The 14,699-nt window shown below is 39.8% G+C and overlaps 1 protein-coding gene across 2 annotated transcripts in view; it reads left to right on the top strand.

Annotated features, from left to right (window-relative positions):
* The window catches only part of CNTN4 (contactin 4), a 332,256-nt gene that overhangs the window by 159,555 nt on the left and 158,002 nt on the right, over positions 1–14,699 (top strand). For both annotated transcript variants that reach the window (XM_030500859.1, XM_030500858.2), the window contains exon 3: positions 13,181–13,319. In XM_030500859.1, the coding sequence (XP_030356719.1) occupies positions 13,265–13,319 (55 nt within the window). In that variant the 5' untranslated portion in view covers positions 13,181–13,264. The remainder of the gene's footprint in view (positions 1–13,180; positions 13,320–14,699) is intronic.

Genomic DNA, 14,699 nt, shown 5'->3' with positions numbered 1-14,699 from the left:
AGTGATTCCGTGGAGGTGGCATAGGAGTCACTTTGTTTTGCTGTGCACGCTGTGTGTGGCTGGGCTGCCAGCCGTGCTCCACGTTACCGGCCGGGTCACCTCGCCTGAAACAGGCAGGAGCTCCTGCCCTCCCCTTACTGCATAGCAGGTCACTCAGGGGTCAGCACAGTTTTCAAATCATCTTCTGTAGAGATTTACTGTCCCAGCAGGAGGCATCTTCAAGGAACTCCTAGGTGCAAAGCCACGCATGACCATCACTCTTCCTCCATGCCAGCTGGGGTGTTCCAGCCGTCTGCTTTGCAGCCTGTGGCAGGGCTGGGCAGGTAGGGCTCTTGGTGACTGTAACCTCTGGCCACATCAGGCAGGCACCCACTGGTGTGCCCATGGCACTTGTTTTCAGCTGCAGTCCTCTGCAGTTTTGAGAAGGTTTTGAAATTGCTAACAAAGGTCCTATGTGCTAGGACACCAGTATGTCTTCTGTTACAGCCTATTTATTCCCTGAATTCCAACCCAGAATAACCCCAAATGACATCAGTACCTGAGAAGCAGCACTTGCTTCTCTTTATACACCAAGCCTTAAAGAGTTTGCCTCTTTATCTGAGCTGCTGTAAGGTGAACAGATCCCTCTGGCCTTCAGTGGTCTTCCTTTGACTGCTTGATTTGAGTTTGGAGGATTTGCTCTCCTAGTGGGAGGAAAAACTTCATCTTCAGTCCACAATGGAGATCTGAGCCATGCCTGTGAACTGATTTCAAGGCTAAATTAGCCTGTTCTGTATGGCCATGGTCAAGGCTGGACCTCCATATCTCTGCTTCCCTATTAGTTTTCCTGGGAAGAAACTCATTATTTTCTTAATGAAACTAACATGCTTAGGTGTAAGAACAGACTATATGATAGCAAAATCACAAGCAGGATTTTGACTCAGTTGTGTATTTAGATTGCAAAGGAAACAGTGGCATTGCTATTTCTGCAGTCAAAAAAATCCCAAAGTATGCACAAGAGGTGTGCTGTGCTTCATAGCCTGTGTGTGATCCTGGCCTCGCTGCTGGAAATAGTCCACTGATAGTGGGAGGAAAAGCAGGTTGCAGGCAGAAGAACTGCTGGGAGCAGCTGAAACACAAGGCTGAAGGCAGGGGGCCTCAATACTGCCTTCAAATACAAATATAATGGGATTTAATATTGTAAACAGGATGCCAGGCAAGTTGGAGAAGTGTCTGTGAAGGCACCTGTGTTAAGGAGTCCATGTGGTCTGAGCTTTTCTTCTCGAGGAAACAATTCGCTTGTAAGACAACCCATGGAGCAGGGAATACTTTCTGACACCTTGTGTCAAATTTTTGTCAGGACTCATTTGTAGTACAGTGTTTAAACTGCCCCAGGATGGTTTTTGTCTCTTACAAATCAATTGACAGCTGGAGGAAAAGTGTAGAACAGCCACATTGTTTTATGTATGCATACAAAAATTCACTTTAAATACAATGAAGTTAAGATGCATGGAAGGTTTCTGGGATAACATTATGCAGGGTTAAGATTGTTGTGATCTTTTAACCAACTCGAAATGTGGTGCAGAGCAGCCCAGCTTTGTATATCCATGAAACAGATGCAAGCTACAAGCTAGCCTGTCAGCTCAGCTATACAGCGTTTTCTTATTTTTATATAAAATATGCAAAATGTATATGCATTTTTTCTCTTTATTCTGCTCAAGGGTCTGGTCTTTCTTATATTCTGGTAGAACAAAATACTGAAAAGATTTGATGGCAGGAAGCCTTCCTTGAGTTCAAGAATAGCCAGCTATTCCCTGGGCATTGCATCCTCTGAGACTCAGGTCTGGGAGTTTAAGTTCATTATTTGATTCTACTTACTGCTAGCACTTAAAAAAAAAAATAAAAAAAAATTTTTGTATGTGGTTGATTTGTATTGTAGTGCTACTTGAATGAAATTATTATACAGATAATGCTAAACATAGCCGTATACTAGACAGGCCTATTAAAAATAAATTTAGTAATTTATTTTTTTTAAAGAGTGAAAAATGAGGTACATTTATGTCAAAATAAGGTTAGTGGATGATTTTTTTGAGCTTTGTGTAAGCTTTCCTAGATTGAGGTTAAAATCTATTTTTAGTATTTTTTTACAAGAAGGGCAACAAGAAGCTGTGAGAAATGTTTTCTGCAACTGATCTTCATAGTTCAAGAACTGAGGGGTTTATTAGGAATCTGGTATGCAGACAACCGGCGGGGGATCGGGGAGCTGGGCAGTGGACTCGGCCACTTGTTATTCTGGCATGCACCACATGTAGCTGATCACTTACATCAGCTTTGTTACTGGTTTGAGTATTTGATATATAGCTTGTTTTGATTATTTGCATAAGTCTTCTGGGATGTTGCTCTTCTCAGACTGTGTGAATCTTTCAGATTCAGGCTGAATAAACATACCAAAGGGTTATCAGACAGATATAATATTTCAGAAAATATTTTGCAGTGCCATCTCATAGTGCACTAAAATTGTGATAGGACACAATCACCAAAGGTTTTACTTTTTATTAAATTCAGGCACATTAAACTTCTAGTTATTTTTTACTGATCCCTTAATTCAGACCATGTTAATTTTTCAAAGATCCCCTAAAGAGTTAAATTTAGTCCTCGATATACCAGCAAATGCTGAGAGACAAATCCATCCTCTTCGCTTCTGCTCCCAGCTGCTGTAGGAAGCCTGTTCTTGTCAGTAAGAAAAAAATACATATGGCTCCACTGGATGCTATGACTCTGAAAACTCAGGGAGCATTTTTTCTTGTCTGAGAGGAGCAGAACTTTTATGGCATCTTAGCAGAAATAAAGCGCTAGGTTAGGCACCTTGTGTTTAGAAAAGTCAGAGGGTGAAAGCAGTTCCCTTCAAACACTCAAATTACAGGCAACCTTTTAAAATAAATTTCAAAGGAAAAACAAAACAAAAAAACCAAACCACTAAATAAACACATAACAGGGATATCAAAACGTTTGGTGGGGTGTTTTTTTTTTCTTTCCTAGATGATTTTTGGATCTAACAAAACAGTTCAAAACATTTCTTGGTTCAAGCATCTCAATTATCTGAGTTTGAAACATTCTGCTGGTAATAGGTGATGAGGGAATTGTTGTTTTGGTAGCCTGTGTTCCCAGGAAGACATTGGGTATGATACTTGCTTCTTTTCAATGTTAAAAAACTTGCGTGTTGTTTTTCTTTTCTAAGTTCTGTTTTATACTCTTAAGAAACCCCCAGTTTGTAGCTCTGAAGGAAGGTGACACGCCAGGCAAAGCGTTCTGCACAGCGTGCCTCTGTGTCCAATAGGCTTGATTCCCCCTGTGGATATCCTGTGGAGAAAGCTCTCCTTTTGTCTTTAAATGAAATGGATTATTTTGAAAGCTCCATAAGTGAAAAGTAAGATGTCATTAAGATGCTGATTTTAGAGAGATCACAGAAATATCATCAATATTTTTGCATCATTTTTTGTCTCCTGGACAAGATAATGCTCTCTGATAATGTGTATTTTGGGAACGGGCCCATTCAGACGTGAATGATAATTCTGAATGTTACTTATCTATCTTTGTTCAGAGTGAAACTGTCTTGATTCATTACCTTGACACAGTGACCTAGGGATAAAAGGAACTTTATTGTCACGCAGAGTCCCTTGAGCCTTGTTTCTTTGTGTCGTTCTGTCAAACTGAGACAGCAATAAATTAACCCTAATTTCTGTAGGAAATTTATGATCAAAAGTCAGATGAAGGTTGATAATCCACTTTGGCTGAGAATATATTTTTGAATCCTGGTGTTTGCCAGTGTATCGGTATTCTCTGGTGGAAAGAGGCTGCTTGGAGACCAAGATGGGCTGGGTTTCCTTTGGAGGTGGCTACAGTATCCTGCCTGGCAGCCAGGTTTGGTCCTGTGCTCTGCTCGACATTCAGGTTCCTCATTGGCAGTCTTTGCTATGAGGAAAATAGATTATGGGATTCATAGATTGTTTCCATTGGTGGTGGATCAGTGATATGGTTAGGAGAGAAGAGCTGGACCTACTGAATACCAACTCAAATATCTCTTGTTTTTCAAGTTAGTTTTGCTATCCCTAAAGCTGGTGGTTTATGTGGGTGTTATTATTTATTTCTTGGATATATGGGCTAGTCATTCATTTTAATCTTGCAAAATACTGCATTGAAAATTTTTCTCTGCATGACATTGGGAATTGTTTTTAAATTGGTGAGTTTTAAGGTAACTGTTCTCAGCAGTCTTCAGTAAAAGACTCTCTAAAAGAGAGTAAGTTCTAATTTGTGGAAAATGACAGACTATGAAGTTTCACTGTTTGCAGCTTTGTATTATGACCATGTTACTCCTTGTTTGAGCAAAGTGCCTCCCAAGTTTGTGGTGCGATGGACTTTTCCTATGTTGAGGAAAGCTGATGTTACCTGATAGGTGCTGCATCAGGCAAGTATTTCTTGATAAATCCCTTGCATGGAAAAGGTAAAACAATACAGAGTGACACATAATTAACACCAATAGCTTTAATTTAGACTTGTCTTTAGTTCCCCAGATTTCCTTACCTAGAGATGATTTATGCTTGCAAACTATTCAGGTTTTACAGGGCAAAGACAGTTTCCTGGAGACAAGAGTCAAAGAGTAAGGGTTGTAATAGGTGATGTGTGGTAGTTAGTGGCCAGTAATTAAAAAGCTTTAATTACTGTCATTTTTTATTTGGTGGAAAATTGTGCTCTATTTTGCTGGTTCGGAAGGTGAAGGGACGTGTTGCACAGCCGTGAGTATCCGGTGTTCGAGGTGGATTGCTGCTTCCATTAAGTGGTTTCTGCCAGTGATAAAGGTGTGCAGGGAATAGTGCAATGTGGCAAAATGTTAAAAGTGTGTGCCTGGTTTTAGCTATTTTCATATAGTACAAAGTCTCTAACCAGGTTTTAAATTCTGTGGCATTAGGTTCTGCATAAACTAGGTATATTGTTTCTAGGAGTTTCTAAGAAGTCAGAAAGGGATGATGTCATAGTTATTTCTATATACCTTTTATTACATCAGCAACAAAAACTCTCCCTGCCTGCCCCAATACTAACAGAGCTGCCCCTGCCCCAGGCTGGTTTTTTTGGGCATATATGAGCATAAGTTACAGACCTCTTACATAAAAAAAACATGTAGAAGAAACTGTATTTAAACTCTTGAGGTCGTAATTCACAGAAGTGCGTGCTTACCCAGTTATTCCTTCAGCAATCTTTGCTAATATTGTTAGAATTATATTTATTGTCTTAATCTGATGGACATAATCCTTGCTTCCTCATATGCATGGGTATACTGATATCCTCCTGGGGCAAGGACCAAGCTGTGGCAGTTGTCTGATGGCGAGGAGCTGGCTCAGGTACGGTGCACACCAAAGACCCAACAGCCTGACAAATATAAATGACTGGAGTGAGTTGGGAACTTGCATCTGTTGAGGTGCTGTAACTTCCTTGATACAGTGAAGTGAAATCTCTATCTAGCAAATGTGAATGAATGCCCAAAGGAAGAAACACAGTGTAAAAACTGACATTTTTCTCTCTTTTCTTTTTTTTAAGATAATTAATTTTTTGAAGCATTTTATTCCCATTTATCATGAGCATGTCTCAGAAACATGCTGTGTGTCATTTGTTTTATCAGGCACAATATGCCCATATATATTTCATAATGTGTGAATTGTGTATAAGTGCAACTCCAGAAGGGATAATTTCAGCAAAGAAGCTTGAGATAGATCAGGATCTGACAGACATGCTGTGAGAATGAGGAGAGCTTGATGAGAGATGCCACTGTGAAAGGGAGCTCCCACTACCCTTCATCTCCCCAAGCCATCTTTTCAAATTCCCTTTTCTATTCCCTTATGCAAAAGGGAAGGTCAATATTTATCTCAGGGCTTAAAACAACAGCTACTACAGTAGAAAGAAACCTGTCTTTTGAGTGCTGAAAAAAATTCAGTGATGTGCACATCAAAAAAGTATTACTGTGAAGATTCGCACTTTTGGGGACGCTTCTTTTAGGCACCTTCTATTTCTAGATGTTCAGTTTTGTGGGTCACTGATCACATCTGCTAAAAAGAGCCTGTGCCTCTCCTGATACACAGGCCCAGATTCAGCAGAGTCTGAAGAGGCTGGATTGAGGTTAAAAATCTGATGCTTTGCTCAATCTGGGCCACAGCCAGCGTTCAGGAGTGGAGGCCGCAGGAGACTGGAGATGCCCATGCCCAAGATGCTTCCCACAGGAATGTGTCACCATGATGCTCTCTAGTAGCGTGGGCTACTAGCTATTTCTGAGCAATGTGCTCAAAACCCACCCATGATTTAAGCATCTTGGACACTTCACAGCCCTTCAAAATCATCTCTTCCAGGATTGCTGATTTCTCACCAGTTTACCCCGGATGATGCAGTTCCTGTCCTCACACTAACAAATGGTGTCCAACTTCCGCATTTAGTGCTTTCGGCACTAAATTGCAAGAAGGATATTCCTTTTGGCCTGATGCATTGATGCTGTCCCACTGAATGAGGACTAATCCTGCTGCTTTCCCTAGCTGCTGTTAGCATTCTGTATCTGCCACAACCTTATTACAAATTAATTCCTCATGCTGCTCCCCCGGAATAACACTGTTTAATCCCCTTCACAGATAAAGCAATTTTCTTTAATTTAGGAAAAAGCTTGTTTGTTCTGTGAAAAGAAACCTCATTGCTTTTGCCCCATGACCCCTTACTGAAGCTGAACACTTTCTTTAACCTTCATTTATAGAGGATGGTTCTGTGCTACCATTCAGTGCATCAGTTTGAGTGACTTCCAATTATCAGAGGCTCAAGGTTATTCTTATTCCAGTTTCTGAATCAGATGGGGAATGACCTTGCCTTGCAACTGGCAGCAACAGGACTGAAGAATCCCACTGTTTGGTATTCTCTCCATCTCCTTCCAAATATTGGTGTTTTGCAAAGCAAAATACATACTGTTTCTGTCCTCTGTATCTAGATTGTTCTTGTCTTATAATTTATCTTACAAATGCTAAAGAATATCAGCAATGGATATTCTGCAGCCTATTCAGGTAGCCCATAGCTGTGCTTAAGCTGGCCTTAACATTACAAGAAGTTTTTCCTAAAGTATAAACCTTAATCTGTTTTGCATATTGATTCTTGACGCATCCATTTTGGACATGGGAACAAATGAGATCCTATATCCAACAGTCTTTTACATATTTTAATACCATTGGCATTTTTCTCTTCATTATTATTTGGGCTAAGCAACTCCATTTGGTTTTATTTATAGGCTGTTTATAGACCTGTAATCCTTTGTGGTGTTCTCCTTTGGATGCTTCCTTGACATGCAGCACCAGCTCTTGGGTGTGGTACTGCAGCCGGGGCTCCCCTGTGCTGCAGAGAGCAACGAGTTGCTTTACCTAGCAGGAATTTTCAGATGAAAAGGACCTGCAAACCTGGTTTATACATCCCAAGCAGGGCTTTTGCTGTTTGCACAGTCCCAGGGCATTGCTGACACGTGCAGCCATGTGTAGATCCGTGCAGAGCTGGCACCCAGCCAGTTGCTCCCTGGCGTATGTTTGTGCTATTTACTGCAGCATCCTCTATTGCAGTATGTGGCATTTGTCACTTACACAGATCCATCCTTCTGTTTTGGTTTGGTTTTATGTCCAATTTGTTAAGGTGATTTTGAACTACATTCACATCTTTGGGAGGTACCTGCAGCCTCTTAGTGTCACCAGCAGACTGAATATGAACACCACCTCTTCCACCACTGCTATTATTAAAAATACTGGAAGACAGAAGACCAAAGGTGGACTTACTTTGGCAGTGAACTTTCAATAATTACTCTCCAACTACCGCTTTTTATTCAGTTATATCCACCCTTCAGTAAAGTTATTGAATTGGCCTCTAGTGAAGTCTAAATTGAGAATTTCCAAAGTGATAAAACAGGTCTGCAAGGGTAAGTTCAAATCACAAATGGACTCCATGTGCTCAGCCTGTGTGGGTATCTGCTTTTAAAAATAAGCAGATAATTTTACTTTCAGGTAGTGAGAAAAAGAAACTAATGTTGATGTTCATTCCTTTCCCAAAGTTGCAATTTTCGTATTCCTCCCTCCTTAAAAGCATTTAAGAGAAGCATGGCAGGGGTACCGCAAAGAGGACAAGGTTAGCCACGCTACCAGTGAACACTGGGTTTCACAAATGTTTCTTTGCAGAAAGGATGCCTTTTTCTTTAGAGTATGTGAGGACTCTGAAGGAACTAATGGCCAGTCCATATCATTGCGGTGATTTTGAAACTGCGCTGTCCATTGGATGTGATGTGGAGGGGTCAGAAGCCAGAAGTTGAAGTAGAGGGTTTAAAATAATTAAATTCAACCATTTCACGTACAACTACCCATTTCCTTTTCAGTATTTCTTTTAATGCTGTGTTTCAAGTGTTAAAAGCTTAAATGAACCTGTGTTACAGTGTCTTGTTGAGAAACAGGGCTTAACTAATGTGCGCCCAGGTCTGTAAACTTCTGGAAAGCATTTATGTGTTTAGGGAGATGGAAATGGATAATGGTGTTTTGGTGTCACTTTGCAGACTTCTTTTTAGTTATGTTACCAAGACTTGTGAAGCACCTAGCAACCGCATCTTGGATGGATATAGGTCTTTCTGAATGTGTATATTGGAAGAAGGTGTCTTCATCTTAGGGAAAAGGGTTTCTTTTGAATCTCAGAAAACTAACTGTGGCTCATTTTCTACCTTTATTGTGTAGATGAGTTGAATTTGAATTTATGCTAAATCTTCATGCTTGGGTAGGCTTGACCTGCAGTGTGTGTCTAATGTAGGTGTTCTTCCACATGTTTGCCATATGCTTTTTTGCTTAGATATGCAAACATTTTGCGCACTTAGCAGCTGTACGACTCCAAGTTGTATGTAACCAGGCAGCAGTCTTCCGTTTAAAAAGCTTGGCAATTCTTTGGAGGTTTTGGCACCATGAATTAAAGCCACTAGTCAGGAAAGCAGTGATTTCATGTTAGATGCTTGCTCTTGCCCTCAGGTCAGGTCTGTGACAGTCAAAGGCTAGGCACACCGTAAATCTTAACAACTCACGTGTTAGTGCTCAGAGTGTTTTTGCTTACCCTTAGCTCTTCCTTTGTTGAGGTGATTAAAAGATGCCTGTTGCTGTCTGGATGTGCAGCATGCTTCATTAACAGTGATTTATTTTGGAGTTTAACAGAATTGGCACCATGCAGCGCACCAATGTGCGGCAGAAAAATTCACGTGAGATGATTGCTAAGGCTTACTTCTTGCTACTGCAGCAATACTTAGGGGTCTTGGGCATGTTTTGCAAATTTTCCTTCAGAATATTCACAAAACTGTGAATTCATATAGTGCAAATTATATCTACAAAAGTATTTTTTTGCATTCCAAATGTATCCGTATACTTTAGCCTTAGGTTTTTCATTTCTATTTTGTTTTCTTTCACAAGTGCTAATCATTAAGCATCCAAGTGAAATTACTGACCAAGATCCATGCCTACTAACTCAAAACAATTCACCACAAATATCTCTACTGCACGTGTCTTGTTTTTCTCCTTGTACCTGACTGCAGTCAGAGCTCTTGGAGTCAACTTTCTTCATCAGAATCCAATTACAAACAAAGGTGCCTTTCAAAAGGATTTGCAATGGCTGCATTGCCAGAAGTAAAGTTAAAATACATCTGCCTATGTGTGTTGGCACTAGGTTTTCTGATGGGATGCACTTCCAAACTGAAGCACAGCTATCTCATTTTCATCTTCAAAAAATATCTTGTGTAGTGCTGAAACTATATATGCTTCCTTCTGGAAATAAAATATTAAACTTTGCAAGTTTTCAGGCCTGTTACATTCTCCTTCAGAAGCAGTGCAAGCTCCCCTGGGATTTTATAGTCAGAAAACATTTAGAAATGGGAAAGATCTTTTCAATTATATGTCTTTTGCTCATGCACAAATGTTGCCTTTCCTAGAGTTGTTGCCATAAAAAGTCAATGTGTTTCAACAGTTTTTACACAGTTCTGAACAATGGGCCTGCCGATACGAATAGCATCAATGTTTACAGGAAAACATTGTGAAAATTGGACTCATTCACATGTGAAATAGGGAACTATCATGAGAAATGAAAATGCAGCCGTATCTTGAATACCACCATATTTTAACTTTAGGAAAATATTTTTAATGGTAATCATTTAATTTACTTTTCACTACTCTTTATGCTAAGACAGGCATCATTTCTCTTTGGGAAACCTTCTGTAACAGGTGTATCAGTGAAAGTCAGGGTGCAGGCTGATACATGGCTATGGAGGGCCAGGGCTGAGCTGGCAGCCGTGTCTTCAGGTACCTATTTTCAGTACTGCTCCTGGGAGGGCTGTTGCAGAGCACCAGAAGGATGGTGCTTCTGAAGCTTTGATATTAATCCAGCAATAGCAATTCTGGGCATGACGACAGAATGTGGTACTCTTCCATATATTTAGAAAATACTTGATAGAGCCTCTGCTAGGAATATATTCTAAGGTGATTACTATAGGGTATGTACTTTGGCTGTATAAGTGCATGGAGTTGCCATTATCATCAATGGAAATGCCAACAGGAGTCTAAGTGCCATTACTGTTTGTTACTACCAGAAGTGACTGTTCCCATTCAAATATCTGAGAAGTTTTCTTTGAAGCACATGCCTGACCTTTTGAAGTCTCCTGGTTCTCTGGAGCAAGTTTCGAATAACTAAATAATAGAGAAGACTTTCAGTCTTTTCACTGGACTTAATTAAATACGCTGAGCACAAAGTATGTATATTTGTAGCATAGCTTTTATTTTTGGCTGAAAGTAAGACCTAGTGATTGTGTCAAAACATCTTGGGAGAAAGAAAGAGCCTGCTATTTTTAATGCTCTTATGAACTAAAAACTAATTTACATTAGTAATTTTGAAATGTTTTGTGTTAGTGTTTAAAATGCTTAAAGAAGCATGAGTTCCTAAGTAGGAAAAAAGGTGTTTGCAAAAACCACAAAGTAGCCAGAATTTTTCCCAAAGGGGTGGCGAGTCAGGAAAAGCTCTGGTAAGAGGGAGAAGTTGCAGTGGAGAGGAGTAATAAGTTGAAGACTATCCAAGAATTTTCTTGCATTTATGGAAAACAAGGGAATAAAATACCAAACCAACAATCTCTGTTCAAAGAGAGTAGCAGTGTTGTGATGCAAACGGCCTTGGGACCTGCAAACAGGACATCCATCTCCATGGTCCTCCATGAAGAATTGTCTCTCATCTCCATCAAATCTTCAGAAGCACCATCCTCAAAGCCTTTGGAATGAATAAAAGCATTTTGTTTGATTTTGGTAAAATCTGGGTGGTTTGTATTTCTAGGGTTTTTTACCAAAAAGGCAGATGTAATACTTTCTTGCCATCGGCGCTGCTTACAGACAGCTGAGAAGCTGAGTGCTGCTGTTATTAATCCACATAGCAGGAGTGATTTTGGTCAGCCCTTCCACACACTGGCAGCTTGAAGATGGGTCTGTGGGGGCTCTAGATGGGTTCCTGGCAGTAGGTTAAGTTGATAAATGCTATAGCTCTTGTGTTTTTAATTAAGTATCAAAGGCTGTAAGTGATTGTTCTGTTTCAGTCCTACGTAGCTTATTGCAGAGAATGAGGAGAATAGTCGTAAAGCATTGCAGTGTAATGAAGAGAAGCTTCATAAGTGACACGATGGGCTTATTGATGGGAATAATACGTGGGAAAACAAGAACATGAAAGAATTTCAGTAGCTGCTGGTGAATACAAGATTGAGCTCAAATCTCACTTAAACTAGTGTAAAAGAGTGACTTGCCTTTGGTAGAAATCTCCTGTATAGGTGCAGTTATAACCAACAGAATTTGGTACTTACAGGAAAAATAGCATTTGTCCATGTATCAAGACCATATAGAGTAAAAAAAAAAAAAAAAAAATCACCCTCCGCTAAGCCAGGTTGTACAAAGCTACATCCAGCCTGGACTGGAACACTTCCAGGGATGGGGCATATATAAATATGTTTCTTGAGTTCACTATAAACACAAAGAGTAATTGCTTAACTATGTTAATCAATATAAAGGTCTATGATGACATTTTCCTTCAAAAATTAATAATTAATACTCTAATCATTCACTTAAGTTGTTATTAGTTTTCATTGATTAGTCCTTCCTGCCAACCCCCAGCCAGCCTAATCAGTCTGTGTGAGAGTAGGTGAATATATTCAATTAATCTCTACCCCCTTCAAAGCTGGATCTTTAGATCAGAGGATAAAGATTCTTAGTCTTCTCAGTGCATTGAACCTGACTTTATTAGAAGAATCTCATCAATTTTAACTCACAAAAACAAATGGAGACCTCTGATACCACTTCACATGTTATTAGTCATGCAGTTTGTCTTGTAAGCATGAGGGCCCATTAACTTCCAGCCTTCAGTGAAATGAATAAATTATAAGAATGTGTGTCTGACTTGGTTTATTTATTTTTAATATTTAAATGCCTGCTCTGGAAAAGGTTCCTTTCATAAAAGGAGGCATTTTTTTCCCTCCTTGGGTTGCACTGGGGGGAGGAGGAGCATACTTTGTGGTGATAAGCTGAGAAGGTCTTCAAATTTCCTGTTCACAAATTTTAACTATTTACAAGTTATAATAGAGTGTGAGGAAAAGATCAAGTTTTACCTGGAGATGTTTCAAGGGGTTTATTTAAAGAATTTTAGAGAAATGAGAATGGTGGTAAAATGGGAAAAGCATCCTGCTTTCCTGAGCAGCGTCATAGAAAGTGTCACCTTGCAGAGACAGTGTCCTTCACATATCAGGTGATGTTTGTAGAGAAAAGTGAGAGTAATTCATATAACTTTTAACTGTGATCTACGGAGTTCACTGATTACACTTCAGATTATCCCAGGGAGGCAGTGAGCGAATCTGCTCATGACAACACTGAGACACAGAAGAAATCTCACAACATCCGAGCAGTAGGTGCATCCTTATCTGATACCCAGCATACTTAGATGGTCACAAATCATTCCTCAGAATGATTTTAAATAAAATGTTTTAAAATGCTTGTTGATTTTCAGGTGCAACTTTCTTGTAAAGAAGAAACAAACCATTAACAAATAGAAGGAGCAGCAATCTTAAGTCTCCTTGTAATCTGTCTTTTCTCTCTTACAGATTAAAGGTTGCCTAAAATTTCCAAGGAGCCCTGTTCTCTTCTGTAGTTACCGGCCTCAGGTCCTCTGACCCTGGAAGCTGAAGATGAGGTTGCTACGGGAGCTGCTCCTGCTGCAGTCATTCATGGTGTGCCTTGCAGGTAAATTCTTTTAAAGCGTTATTTCACGTTACTGTAAAAGTGTGTTGCGTTTTATATGCTAATGATAAGATGGCAAAATAAGTCCTTGCTTCATGACCAGCATCACAGAGAGCTGCTGAGCTGATCAACTTGATGCTTTTAACAAGCTCCTTTTACTGTTGATCAGTGTCACCACAGCAAAGTGCAATGTTTCAAAGGTCTGCTCTACCCATTTCCAGTTCAAAGTTGCTGTTTAATGAAAGTTGTTTTCCCTTGTTCTGTTAAGCATTTCAATGCTCAATTAAACCTACGTGGAGTGTAGCTTTAAATCCCATTAAAACAGTGTTATGTTACAGCTAAAACCTCGCTCCATTTAACAAATAATTAGAATAACATATTTCAGCGATATAACCATCTTCTGTAACTACCCTTGTTTAACCTTTTCTTCCCCGAGAGTTACAAAGTTTTGAACATTCCTGGCAAAATGAAACTTCTGAGGAATGTGCCTTTATCCTGGAGCTGTGTTCTTGAAGACATTTCAGATTTGCAGTGGGTGATCAAAGCTTGCACCAAAGCCATGCTGGCCTTCTCACATGCAAGGACTTGCTTACAGGTGGCTGCTCAGTTTGCTGGGGCAACCGGGCTTATGTAGGTCCACCCGTGCCTCTGCGGTTGATGCTGCAACCGAGTCTGTCAAGTCTATTCTGAGTCTCTGCCATTCAGCTGTTTGTGATTATTTCCTCCTTGAATTGGCGTCATTGTTCTTTAACATGTATTTTGTTCTGGGGGGTGGGGGGTGTTATGTTTTAATTAATGTTTATGTCACCTTGGTGTTCAACTGGATTGCTCTAATTTACCTGCTGGTTGGCACGCAATGTTTTACTGCTTGATTTAGTAACTTGTGCTTTCTTCCCTTTTATACGTGCCCATTGTCAAGGCACATTTTCCAGCTTTCTAGGTAATAGCAAACTACTTATAATAGTGTTTACTTTATTCTGCTTAGCTCTACTGAACACAAAGCTACTTTATTCCGGTACTTATGGGGTGCCTATTTTTGAAATTTGGTTCCAAGTCTTTCTAAATGTGTTATGACAGTTTCTGAGCTGGCAGGAAATTGGATGCAGAGAGATTCTGCAATGCAGTGCCACACGTGTTTCAGGAATTGCAAGCCTAGAGAAGTCAGGCTACAGGAATACAGAAAGTATGAGCCTTTATTTTAGGCAGATAAACAAAATAGTGGGAAAAACAAAGGCATGCAAAATAGTTTTTTACTGTAATTTCTATACTTAAAATATTTATTGCAAAATATCTAGGGTCAGCAAAACAAAGTTTCAGGATAATGTGTTTGGGGGAGTTTGTCCTTACCTTTTGTATCTGATTTTAGAGAAATGCATCTCAGGC

The sequence above is a fragment of the Strigops habroptila genome, chromosome 11 (assembly GCF_004027225.2).
Source record: "Strigops habroptila isolate Jane chromosome 11, bStrHab1.2.pri, whole genome shotgun sequence".
NCBI classification, from domain to species: domain Eukaryota; kingdom Metazoa; phylum Chordata; class Aves; order Psittaciformes; family Psittacidae; genus Strigops; species Strigops habroptila.
This window is presented reverse-complemented; position numbering and strand designations above follow the sequence as displayed.